The sequence below is a fragment of the Nilaparvata lugens genome, chromosome 3, assembly GCF_014356525.2.
Source record: "Nilaparvata lugens isolate BPH chromosome 3, ASM1435652v1, whole genome shotgun sequence".
In the NCBI taxonomy this organism is placed as follows: Eukaryota; Metazoa; Arthropoda; class Insecta; order Hemiptera; family Delphacidae; genus Nilaparvata; species Nilaparvata lugens.
The window spans coordinates 4,441,946-4,456,015 of NC_052506.1; the positions used below are offsets into that span (position 1 = coordinate 4,441,946).

The 14,070-nt window shown below is 33.9% G+C and overlaps 1 protein-coding gene across 1 annotated transcript in view; it reads right to left on the reverse strand.

Moving 5' to 3' along the window:
• Nucleotides 1-14,070, reverse strand: part of LOC111060177 — a 75,555-nt gene that overhangs the window by 40,824 nt on the left and 20,661 nt on the right. The window contains exons 3-4 of the mRNA XM_039422642.1: nt 3,428-3,584; nt 218-328 (exon numbers count right to left, since the gene is read on the reverse strand). Coding sequence (XP_039278576.1) covers nt 218-328; nt 3,428-3,584 — 268 coding nt within the window. The remainder of the gene's footprint in view (nt 1-217; nt 329-3,427; nt 3,585-14,070) is intronic.

Genomic DNA, 14,070 nt, shown 5'->3' on the forward strand with positions numbered 1-14,070 from the left:
AGTTATAAAATCACTTAAGATCAGTTGAGATAGTTGAAACAGATAACACAGTTATTAAAATACGATAAGGTTGATTTGCTCTCAGTAGACCTTCCTGTAGTGGGAAAGAGTGATTAATAATAGTGGTACTGAGTTTATGAATTAGTTTCAATTCGTTTTAAAACACAAACAGTTCTTCAGTTCTTGTGGTACTCCTTGTGACTATTGAATAGCTTACCTTTTTTCTCCTGGTCTTTTCGACTGGTGTCGAAGAATCCAGTGGTGATGGCTTTCCTCTTCAAAAGATGCGCGCGTCGCTTTGGTTTCTGCACCGTTGATGAAACGGCCTCTGTCCAACACACCACCACATCACTGACCCATTATTATAATTTGTCATTGTTTCAGATGGAGAAGTAATATTGAAATCACAAGATAGGAGATACAAGGTTCAAGATACAGGGTACAAGATACAAGATACAAGATACAAGATACAAGATACAAGATACAAGATACAAGATACAAGAAACAAAATACAAGATACAAGATACAAGGTACAAAATACAAGATACAAGATACTAGATACAAGATACAAGATACAAGATACAAGATACAAGATACAAGATACAAGATACAAGATACAAGATACAAGATACAAGATACAAGATACAAGATACAAGATAGTCCAGTTCAAAATCATGTATCATGACTGGAATTTGATGAAAAAATAAAAAATCCCCTTTTAGTGTATTTTAGCCCCTATTTAAATACACAGAAAAATGGCCAATCTCTATATATTCAGTTATGATACATGAACCGCCTTGACGGGCTGAGAAGAATGAGCTGTAGTACGAGTAGATCTGATCATTGTATCAAAAGTTATAGGTGTTTAAAGTTTTGATTTTTGACGTATCCTTATGACGTACCCCCCACTAGGAAATTCTGAAATTGAATGTTTCTAACGGGTGATTCTCATAGAAAATAACCCGCGTGAGATGATTTCAGCCGAAATATGTATTTTTTTTGCTAGGAAGGCCTTGAAAATTTATTATAATGAAAAATTTGTATTTTGGCTGAAGGACATGATTCTCTATTTTTGGGTGTATTCTTCCTCCCCCCACTACTAAATTCGAAAATTTCTAAGGAATCCTGTTCATAATGAATTGTTCTTTCCTGTGATGTGTGGTTTTTCTAACTATACTAGAAAAATATCCAAGTTGTATAGGGTAGAAGTGGTAGGTTTGCATAGTTTTGAAAACCCCTAAAAATACCCCTTTTTCGAAAATTCGTAGCTCCGGAACCAAAAATGGTAGAATCCTGCGCGACCACTCAATATATTGGAAATTTTATTCTCTTTAATCTTGTCAAGAATGATTTTTCTTGAGAAACTCAAGGTTTACGATATAAAATGGGAAAATTGAAAAAAGTCCGAAATTTTAGGGGTTTTGGGAGTGAAGCCGCCCTCTGGCGTGTCAGCAAATTCCAGATTCGAATTCAGCGCCCCAAAATACATTTAGAACTGTCGAGAAAAATTCTTTAGGTGGTGTTCCTGAAAAACGACCATTTGACTGGACTAAGATACAAGATACAAGATACAAGATACAAGATACAAGATACAAGATACAATATACAAGATACAAGATACAAGATACAAGATACATGATACAAGATACAAGATACAAGAACTTTGATTTTTGAAAAACAATACATCAATATTTAACCATACATCTCTTCACATTCTTTTCGTTGTATTGGAAATGTCAATCATCATTCTCATTTCATAGTCAAGATTCATTCTAGAAGGTCGAATATTCAACAAAGTACAGTCCGGATCACATTCCAGTACTACCACAATGTTTCAAGCCAAAAAACCTTTCTATTGAAGAGAACTCTTAATAGTGTGTTTAAATATTCATGAAAAGATAATGGAATCAGCTCATGGGAAATAATCGAAGTTTGTACAAAATTATTAATTACTGTAAAAGTGTGTTTACGTTTTTCTGAACCCCTCTGTATATCTCACTTGTTTATGAGCATTATTTGTGGTACCTATTCACACAAAATTATGTTTTTTTTATATACAAAGTGTTCCAGAAGTAGTATCGAACATTTTAGGGTGTTTTTCCTGGATGATAAGAGACTACAAATGTCGTATTTTAAGTGTCCAAAACTCAGTGGTTATCCTTATAGCTGCCATTTTGTTTTTTTTTTACTTGGGAATTTTTATCTCAAGAACTAAATGTTGTATTGATCTGAAATTTTGCATGAATATTTATGCTATACCAAAAATAAACTTTAAATAATAAAATGTCGATGTAAATTTTCAAAATTGCGGCCATTTCAAAGTTTTGATGGCAAATTTCACGAAAACCATTCACCTTACAAACAATTTACAAAAGACAAAAATTTAGCAAATCTTATCAAAATTTCAATGATATCTTATTTATTGGGATTGGTCGAAGAATAACAAAGAAATTGATTCTTTTCGTACTGCATGGATGACTATAAATATAAATAAACAAGATCATCTGAAAGACATTGTAAAATCAGCTGGATTTTAAATCATATGGAGCCTTACCGAGTTAAAAGCTCCATCTTGAATACAATCGGAATTGAAAATTGAATATTGATGTTTAAATGGTGACAATTGGTCATTTATTTATTTATTGAAAACAAGAATATGTGGAAGCAACAGATCAATGATCCATTTTGCTTCCATTACATTAATCGTTTGAAAAACAAAGAAAATTTGAAGTACAACTAAACAAATTAATATTGGAAATAAGAAATTAAATGTAGAAACATTTATGATGATGATTATAAATACATTAATATAAAATGCAATTACATCAAGTGATTATACAATCTTAAGTTCTGCACGGAATACTAAAATGAAAAATGAGTGAAATGAAATAATACTTAAATAATTGAAGAAAATTTGAAGTACAACTAAACAAATTATGCATTCATGCATGCAGTACGAAAAGAATCAATACCTTTGTTATTCTTTGACCAATCTTAATGAATAAGATATCATTGAAATCTTGTAAAAATTTTCTTAATTTTTGTCTTTTGTAAATAATTGTTTGTAAAGTGAACGGTTCTCGTGGAATTTGCAATCAAAAATTTAAAATGGCCGCCATTTTATAAATTTACATCGAAAATTTTTCATTTTATTATTTAAAGTTGAGTCTTCATAGCATAAATATTCATGTCAAATTTCAAATCAATACAACATTTCATTCTTGAGATAAAAATTCTTAAGTAAAAAACAAAATGTCAGCTATAAGGATAACCACTGAGCTTTGGACACTTCAAATACGACATTATTGTAGTCTCCTATCATCCAGATCCAAGAGAAATACCCTAAAATGTTCGACACTGCTTCTGAAACACTCTGTATAGTCCCTAAATCAAAAATCTCTAATATAATATTGTGAAATCAACTCACCAGATGGCGTCCTGATGGCGACACCCAGATTGAGCGCCTGCAGTTTTGCCAACGCCACTTTCTGCAGCACTCTCCTCTCCAGGTCCGTCAGCTGTAGCAGCGGCGTATCCTCCACTGTCACGCTGCGTCCTGTCACGTTCGTCCACACACAGTTGCCCTACAAACACACACATTTGAACAAGTTACAAAATGTATGGGATATTTGAACTCAATTAAACATTTATCATTAGCACGGATGTAGGGATGTCAATCCCGGGATCCCGGGATCCCGGTCCATTTTTGATACCTAAAAATCCCGGGATTTTTCAGCGTCAATCCCGGGATTTTCGGGATTGTGAACCTGAAATTGTAAATCATATTTTTCCAAAAAACAATTCAATATTGAATTTATTTACGGTGATGAATATGAGTTTTTATAACTAATTTGTTGTTCTAAGTGTTTGACTAATTTATTCTACAGGCACAGCCTACAGTTGCATATACATAATATTGATTGTATACTGTACTCTGTACTGAATTTATAGAGTTCGCATTATCAGTTCGCATAATTGGCAGAATGGTTGTTGATCGGTTGATATGTCTCTAAACTTGTTTCTGTTTACACAGCACCACAATTACAAGTCTAGACGGCGCAATATTTGCAATAGTGCTGCTGGCATTTCCTTGAAATGCATTCCGAACTTTGAAAAGACTTAAAAAATCAGAAATAAAAAACGATTCACTCTCTGTCTAATTATTCCTCTTCTCTTCTCTTCCTCTATCATTAGTAGAATATCTAGTTGAAGTAAATATTATAGTTGCCATACGAAATAATTTCATTTAGTAGTGTAGTGGTTCAGCTGTCGCGTTGTTTGGTCGGTATGGCGTTACGGTCTTATAAAAAGTGTTCTATTTTATTATTAATTCAAGTGATATTAATTCACTTCACAGTATTTGACGTAATTAAAGTGTGAGCTTTATCCCGTCCTGATGTAGGATCGAAATGCTTTTGTTCTACATAAAAAAGACTCTGATGAGTTATCTTGCTTTCCTCAGTTCTCACTATCATCGAGGATACAGCAAATTTAGGACATGAAATTAAACAGTTACTCCTAATCTTGAAAACATTTATAGAAATAGAATGTTCAATTTTAATATTATTCCCAAGTATTTTTTTTTTCATTTTAATAATAGCCTCTCCCTCTTTTAATGGGCCCTTTCTCATCTCCACACACTGTTACTGAACATCCAATTGGGAGGAACGATTGGTTAAAAATGCATCAAACTGATTTTTGCCAATCCCGGGATCAGTCCCGGGATCCCGGGATTGATATTGGATAATCCCGAAATACCGGGATTGGAAATCAGTCCCGGGATTGACATCCCTACACGGATGTAATAGAGCATTAATCACAGTTGCCGTAAGAAACCATTACTACTCCAATAAATTATAAAACACAGTCACGCTTGTCCATACACAGTTGCCCTACAAACACGCACATTAAAAAAAATATTACATATTTGAACTCAGCTAAACATTTTTTTATCATGAGCACGGATGTAATAGAGCATTAAACACAGTTTGTCATAGGAAACCATGAGTAGTCCAACAAATTATAAAACTCGCTAAAATCGTTCAATAAACCAGTACGAGTTTTCTTGTAAAATACTCGTTCGATGAAGCACCAACAGTACTAATACAGCAGAAAAAAGAATAATACCTACAGAGCATGTTTGAAGCATCCTTTTTTCTCACTTCATTGGACAATGCAGTGTCTATTGCCAACTACACGGTAATTAAAAAGAAACATCTATAAAAACGTTTAAACGGCCATAGTACTCTTCTACCAAAAAACATTTTTATTGCTCGCTATCGCGTGACAGTCAGCTGACATCGGAGAGAGAGAGAGAGAGAGAGAGAGAGAGAGAATGAGAGAGAGAGAGAAAGAGAGAGAGATTGATTGATTGATTGATTGATTGATTGATTGATTGAGTACTTTATTTATGTAGATTACAATATATACTGGCTTATACACTTATATACAATAGCTTACAATACAGCAAAATTATAGATGAATTTACATAATATAGACTAAGAAAATAATTATTGAACTGTATATGATATGAAAAAGCATTTTGTAATATAATAACTATAGATAATAATCATATTGTTATGCATCTACATAAATTGGCGGAGCTTTGGACATATCAATGTCCATTCTTCGGAAAGAATATTAAAAAATATCCTCCCCACTAACTCTCTACCAAAGAGAGAGAGAGAGAGAGAGATAGAGAGAAATAGAGATAGAGAGATAGATTGATTGATTGAGTGCTTTATTCATGTAGATTACAATATATACTGGCTTATACACTTATATACAATAGCTTACAATACAGCAAAATTATAGATGAATTTACATAATGTAGACTAAGAAAAAATTTATTGAACTTTACTGGTATATGATATAAAAAAGCAATTTGTAATATAATAACTATAGATAATCATATTGTTATGCATCTACATAAATTGGCGGAGCTTTGGACATATCAATGTCCATTCTTCGGAGAGAATATTAAAAAATATCCTCACCACTAACTCTCTACCAAAAAAGAGAGAGAGAGAGTGGAAAAGAGAAAGTCGATGGAAGAAAAATAGAGAGAGAGAGAGATAGAGTTAGAGAGCTGTTCAAATATTCAATATTGAAACCGATCTCACACCAAATTCAATACTTCTACATTGTCCCAAGAAACACGCCTATCATTCTATTATATTAAGCGAGTAATTTCTGTATATCTTTTTATATTTTTATATCTGGATATTTGGTTATTTATGTTCAACGGATCTCGAAAACGGCTCTAACGATTTTCACGAAATTTGGAATATAGCAGGTTTATGATATCAAAATTCGATTGCACTAGGTCTCATCCCTGGGAAAACTCGCTGAAGGACATGAAAAGGTTAATTCATCCTTGGAAAAACAGATGATGATTTCGTCGTCTGTCGATAACTGAATATGCGTGTGCCTGTGTAGGAGATCAGCTGTGTAATCAATTAGCTTACCGTATCTCGCGGGAAATCTAAAAATGTTAATTGACTCTATCTAAATACAGTAATCTGATTAGTTGACATGAGATGGTATTTATCATAATATTCAAAGTTGATCCCATACTATTAAACGAGCAACTTCTGTTTATGTGTTTAGATGTTTGGATGTTTAGCTGTTTAGATTTTTATATGTTTGTATTCTACCAGATCTCGAAGACGGCTCTAAAGATTTTCACGAAATTTGGAACATAGTAGGTTTATGATATAAAAATTCGATTGCACTAGGTCTCATCCCTGGGAAAACTCGCTGAAGGACATGAAAAGGTTAATTCATCCTTGGAAAAACAGATGATGATTTCGTCGTCTGTCGATAACAGAATATGCGTGTGCCTGTGTAGAAGATCAGCTGTGTAATCAATATAGCTTACTATATATCTCGCGAGAAATCTAGAAATTTTAATTGACTCTATCAAAATACAGTAATCTGATTTGTTGACATGAGATGGTATATATCATAATATTCAAAGTTAATCATTATTTCACTGTTCTAAAGCTGGGTTTACACCAAAGTTATTAACAAAATGTTAATAACATAATTCTTATAGATTCTATTAGATTGAACATAACTTATCGCACACATGATGAACATATGCGTTTGTCAACTTCCGTTCAATCTAATGGAATCTATAAGGATTATGTTATTAACATTTTGTCAATAACTTGGTTTGAACCAAGCTTAAATGATAAATGAGTGTTATTTTGTTATTCAATTTGGTATGTAAACAATCTAAATTAGAACTTTTATGTTTTCAAATATTTGGACTGAAAATTCCACCTGAATTCAAGTGTATGGAACATAATCTACCTTTGGAATATTTATAGTGTATAAATCAAAATTCGGGGGAGAAACAGTTTTGGGCTGCGCCTGTTAGTTCTTCCCCAATCATTTTAAAGAATTGAGTTCTGTTTATCAATAACGAGCGCAGCTCGGTTTCCCGATATTAATACTAATGGCATAAAACAACCCATGTAGTATAGCCTGTAAGCATGCACACTAAAAGACTTTTAAACTTTTGTTTCACGATTGATTTTAACAGAAAAAATCTGGTGTGGCGCACTCACACAACTTTCCTTGCCGTTATGAAAATTGATCACCTGAAGCTAGTGTTCCCGCGCATCTCAAGTCTACTATTCAAAGATTTGAGCCAGCTGGTGACAGGGCAATAACGCTGGAGACACACGAGGTCTGCTATCTCTTCATAGTGAATCATTTAATAGAATCAACAGTTGCCAACAGTTTGCAATAATTGGATAATCACATTTTCTCGAATTTCGAGCTTATTTTTAATTTTAGGTGGAAATGCTACTGAACATTAATACTGTAGGGATTATCATGCTCAATCTTTTCCACTCGAAATTTTCTGTTTGAATTGTATCTGAAGCCTGATAATTGAGAATATAGAATCAAACTTTGTATAAATGGGGCTGAGCTCCTGAAATTTTTACAGATTATGGCAGTTGATGAAGCTTATCGATGTACGTCTATTTCAGGTATAACTTTAAACAAAATCGTTGGAGCCGTTTTCGAGAAAATCGCGAAAAACCCTGTTTTTGACAACATTTTCCTTACGTTCCAGATTTCAAGTCATTCCGTTAATTGGGAGATGAGATATCGTGTACACAGACGCACATACACTCATACACACACACACACACACACACACACACACACACACACACACACACACACACACACATACAGACCATTACCCAAATACCACTTTTTTGGACTCAGGGGACCTTGAAACGTATAGAAATTGGGGTATCTCAATTTTTTTCGGAAAGCAATCCTTTCCTTACCTATGGTAATAGGGCAAGGAAAGTAGAAATATGTGATTCGTAGTTTGCACTGGTGGCTGCAAAACAAGAGTGATAAACGGAGAAAAAATTGAAAGGAAAGTAACAAATGAGGAGAGTCTTCTCATATCTCTCATATCTATTTAAATATAGTTTGGTGTTTTAATTTCTCTAAATTCAAGATGTTTAGCTCATATATATATATATATATATATATATATATATATATATATATATATATATTTGGACGAAAATTGAACTTGAACGTTTTACAGTAGAAACATAACCTATTTTTTGGACATTTTATTAATTTATCAAAATTTGGGAATGGAATAGATTTGGGCCAAGCCTGTTGTTCCTTCCTAATCATATTTATATGATTTGTGATTCTGTCCCCGAATAAATAAATAAGTAAATAAATATCTGAATAACTAGGATTTTCACTACCAAATACACAGAAGTCAACGTGATTATATCAGGTAGACTAGCCGTCAGGCTCGCTTCGCTCGCCATATACGTTTAGCCAGGGGGCTCCGCCCCCTGGACGCCCAACTGAATCGTCCAAAAGTGAGATCAGCGGGCTCGCTTCGTTCGCCTGCATTTTTCATTTGAGCATGCTTCATTCAATCAGAAAGTCAAAGTACTGAGAAAACGCAGAAAAGCTGAGAAAAGCTTTGGAAAAACGCTGATTTTGGGCATATCTTTGATGGAATATTAAAGTCACCTCATCACAAAATTTTTAGACCCTAGCTAAACCTCTGTACCAAATTTGATAATTTTCTGTCTATTACTTGATGAAATAACTGAGAAAACGCAAATAACGCTAATTTTGGGTGTATCTTTGGCGTTATTTCAAATTCCTTCTAACACAACATTATTACACTCTAGCTTAGCTTCTTTACTGAATTTGAAAAACTTCTGTTCATTTGTTCTCGATAAATCTGCGAAAAAGCAAAAAAACGCTGGAAAAACGCTAATTATGGGCGTATCTTTGACGTTATTGCAAATTTCCTCCAATACAACATTATCACACCCTAGCTGATCTTCTGTACTAAATTTGAACAATTTCTGTTCATTTGATCTCGATAAATCTGAGAAAAAGCAGAAAAACGCTAATTTTGGGCGTATCTTTGACGTTATTACAAATTCCTTCCAACACAACATTATTACACCCTAGCTGAGCTGAATTTCAACATTTTCTGTTCATTTGTTCTCGATAAAGCTGAGAAAACGCTAAAAAACGCTGGAAAAACGCAGATTCTGGGCGTATCTTTGGAATTTTTTTCAAATCCGTTCTTAGTGCGCCTCTAAAGGGCCAATTGTACATACCTACCAAATTTGAACGTTTTTAGTCCAGTAGATTTTTAGTTCTGCGAGTGAGTGAGTGAGTGAACTAGTCAGTCAGTCAGTCAGTCAGTCAGTGAGTGAGTGCCATTACGCTTTTATAATATAGATTCCAAGTGGAATTCACAACAAAAATGAGGAAAGTAAATAGCTAAAGTAAAGCCTCTAACTAATGTAACTACAGTTTCAGTTGTAATAACTAAATGACTGAAACCATAGAGAAACAATAGTATAAGTAGATATCCCATGGTATAGGGCGTTTATGTCGCAACTTTTACTGTAATCTCAAGCTGATAGTCCACGTAATTCTCTTCTGTGAACTTTTATGACGCTATTAGTCTCTCATATTGATAACAGTAATTAATGATAACAGTGAAAGTTGCGACATAAACGCCCTATACCATGGAATATCTACTTACGCTATTGTTTCTCTATGCTGAAACTTCTAAAACTAAATTAATAGACAGCAGTCAGCGTGTTCAGTTGTAATAACTGAATGACTGAAATTTTAAAAACAAAATAGACAGCAGTCACCGTGAGTGAAGGTAAATTTTTAGTGGAATCAACAGACAGTATTATAATCGGAATTATCTTCTCCTCACCCACGCACTAGCAGAGTGATCATTCTTAGCAAAAAAATTCGAAAAAACCGCGAAAGAATGTTAGGAACGGACCGTGTTGTTAGAGTAATGGTGGCCGCGCCCCCGGAATGCGCCGTGTTGGTTGGTTATTTATAATCGCAGCTCTATAAGAAAGCAGAGTGGTCGGATAAAATTGTTGTATGGTCACTTCCTACTTTTAAGTTGCTGTCAACACGAGGTGATAATCGGCCGCTCATCGTCTCTCATGTTTTATTGTCTCTCTTTCTCTTATCACCTCGTCTTATCGCCTGTCTCTCTCTTTAAATTTTATTTATTGAATCAATGAGAATTACACAACTTACAGAAAAGTACCACAAACTTATAAGCCCAAAACGGTTCCAATTCTAATTTATACACCAGTCCAAATGTAACTAGGTTATGTGTCACTTAACATTCATTCTTCAATAAATTTATCACCTAAATATTACCTATTTACCTAATTTATCACCTATATTACAGTAGTTCCTTAACTTTGCATTTTTCATCATTTTTCTTGCTCAATATTATTGTAGAACTCATTAGTTTAATATGATTAAACTATGAAATTGTCATCCGCGCTCAGGAGTTAAGTCTTTATGCAGTGTATCAAAGAGTGCCCATGCAGTGTTAAAATCCCCAAAACAAAAATGAAAATGAAAATGTAATTATTATCAAGAAGAAAAAAAGAAAGATAATAAAAACTGAGAAACTCTGTTTGTAAAGGAAAAGAAAAACAGCAATGAATGATACATTAAAATAGTTACTAATCATTATCCAGACAAGAATCAATCAACCACCCGATACCAACCCTCAATCTCATCAATACAATGAGTTAACAAAAACCTCCTAAGATGCCTCAGGAACGATACCTCATCGAAACGATGCCTCAGGAATGCTGAATCAATGATGTCTTGAGGAACCCTGCTGTGAAACCTGCCTTGCAAAAATAGGAAAGATGTCAAAAACAGCCTTGGAGTGCATAGCCTCTCCATTACTCTTGTACTGTAATGCCTTTCAGCTTGGATGAACGCGCCATCTTCACTCAAGAACTGAGTGGATTACATTGAAGACATATAGGTATCTTAGAGGCATGACATCCAATGATTGACAAGCATTCAACAAGTCCCCACGTCTACATCCTCCATCAATGAGGCAGATCATAGACTTCTGAAGAGTGATGAGTGATTTCAGGTGAGTCATATAAAATGTGCTGCCCCAGCACACCAGTCCATAAGAGATACGAGATTGAGACAATGCAAAATAGATATCCCTTGAAACGAACCTTGGACACAACCAAATGATGATGACACAACCAATCATTTCCAAATGATGCAATCTGTGTAGTAGGCATCGAGAATAATTCTTCATAGAATCAATATGACTCTTCCACATCATATTATCATCAACCGATAGGCCAACATATTTGACTACCTGAAATTGTTTTTTCCTACAGTTACGTTGAAAAGTGGCCATTGCTGCACTAATTACAGAACGCAAAGAATCACTTTTCCGCTCTAGTGCGGGAAAAATTTTTCTGCACTCCAGATTTGCAACATGACAACGCAAAATACTTAGTAGGTTATATGGAGCAACAGTGCAGCAAAATCAAAATGAAGTTGGTAAGAGTGACTGGGCTGCTATAGTGAGCAACGAAGCACAACGAGCAAATTATTAATTAGATATTATAACCAAGGACAACATTTTTATTCAATTTGACAATAAATTAAGGTTTTTATTAATAATAAAATTACACAGAAAAACATTTGATGCATTTCAGGTAATTTTACCCATAATTACCCACTTTTCATATTCAATGGTAACTGTAGGAAAAACTTGATGTGAAATACTTTCCTGAGGAAAGTTCCTCTGCTGCACTCAAGAAACCATTCCGTTTCTTTCGGTGCAGCAAACTGTCACTTTGCGCACTAGTTGCACAAATAACTATATTACCCCAGATCCAACACTGTGGAATTTCAGGGCGCTAAGAAGTCTGAAAGAACAAGATACTCCAAAGTTCAGATATGAAGTCTTCTGATATTCTTATACTCCAATCGAATACTAATAGACTAATCGAATTCGGCTGGCAATTGTTTAATCAAGCCGTGAATGTGAGTTTAATATTGTATTTTGTTGACTTGAATAATACAGAACTCTTTCTATTCTATTCTACTAATCGAATCCTGATCACTGTTTAAGTTGTTACCCTGAGACAATCAAGATTGTATGATTTATAATAATTTTTAACGATGATCTGTATACTAAAATTGAATTTTGATCGTCAGCTAAGTGTAATTTTCTTTCTAACTGTATAGTCCAGTCAATGTAAGATTGAAGAGGGAAGAGTTTGTAAAAAAAATTTTGACTCTGCAGCTATGCTTGTGATAGTGGACATATCAAAATTGGTGCTATTGAGGTGAGGGTGGTTTCAAAGTACAATATATTCGGGTTTTCGCCTATATCTCGACAACCATGTGTCTAGCGGACATTACCATCCCATACAGAATTGAACCTTAACGAACTTCCTACAAGTTTTCTTGAACTAATATTTCCATATCTTCCATAGTTTTCGAGTTATGACTTTTCCTCCAGTTTTTCGCTTTTTTCGCCTCATAATTGTTTTGAATTACAGTTTGGTGCAATATTTTTATTGTTTTCGGTTTCCAATCTAATTAAATTCTAATTGTTGGTTTGTATATTTCTGGACTCGGAAATTGATTCGAAGTGAAACAACATAACCTACCTTTTAGACATTGGCTTACTACTATTAACATTCTGAATGGGAACAGTTTTGGGCTTGGCCTGTTGATCCTTTTCTAATCATGTATTTGATGTGTGTATTGTGAAATTTGAATAAATAAATAACAATACAACAATTAATTAAGAAGTATGTGCTGATTATGAGTTCATAGAGCATTATTATCTAGAAGCGAAAAGGCACTGATTCAATCGCTCACTTACGGATTCAAATTCAAATTTATTGATTCTCAAAAAAATATACAACACTTTCAAGACAAAAAAAAATATATATATATATAAGAATCTACACCTGCAAGGAAACCCTGTGCGCAGGTGTGAGTTGCAATATAAATGTTTTTCAAAAATATTTAACAAAAATGATCCAAAACAAATTTCTTGGAAAAAATACAGAATAAGAACTAGTACTTAATAATAAAGAGGATACTAAAAATAAAGGAACGGAAGGAGAGAAGACGGAAAAGGCCAAGAAGAAAGAAGAAGACGAAGAAGAAGGAGAATGAAGAAGAAGGGAACGGTAAGAGGTAGATAAGTCAACTGCAACCATGGAGTAGACGAAAATTAGTTCATTTAAAACAATTTTTCCTCGATTTTATTTGCTATTATCCATTTATCTATGTCTGATCTAAGCCTTTGGTTTATGTTTGTTTTTTCAAGAATATTTAAGGGAATGTGGTTTATTAATTTATTGGAAATATAAGAAAACTGTCTCCTACACACATTCAAGTCCATTCTGACAAATTGGAAAATGTCTCGCGCGGGGTGCAAGCCCAAAAGAGATTCTCGAGGTTCAAATAAGTTTTTATTTTTTATAATATATAGTACCAAATTTTTTATGAAAAGTTGTCGAACTGTTAAAACCTTGAACTCCCTGAATAAATCTTTTGTTGGAAAAAGTCTGGGTTTGCCTAGAATAGTTTTTAAAAGATGTTTTTGAATAATGAAAAGTTTTGTGAAATGCGCATTCAAAGCTCCCCCCCAAGCCCGTATACCATATTGAAAAGCGGATTGAGCATACGAATAATAGATTAGTTTAGCTATTT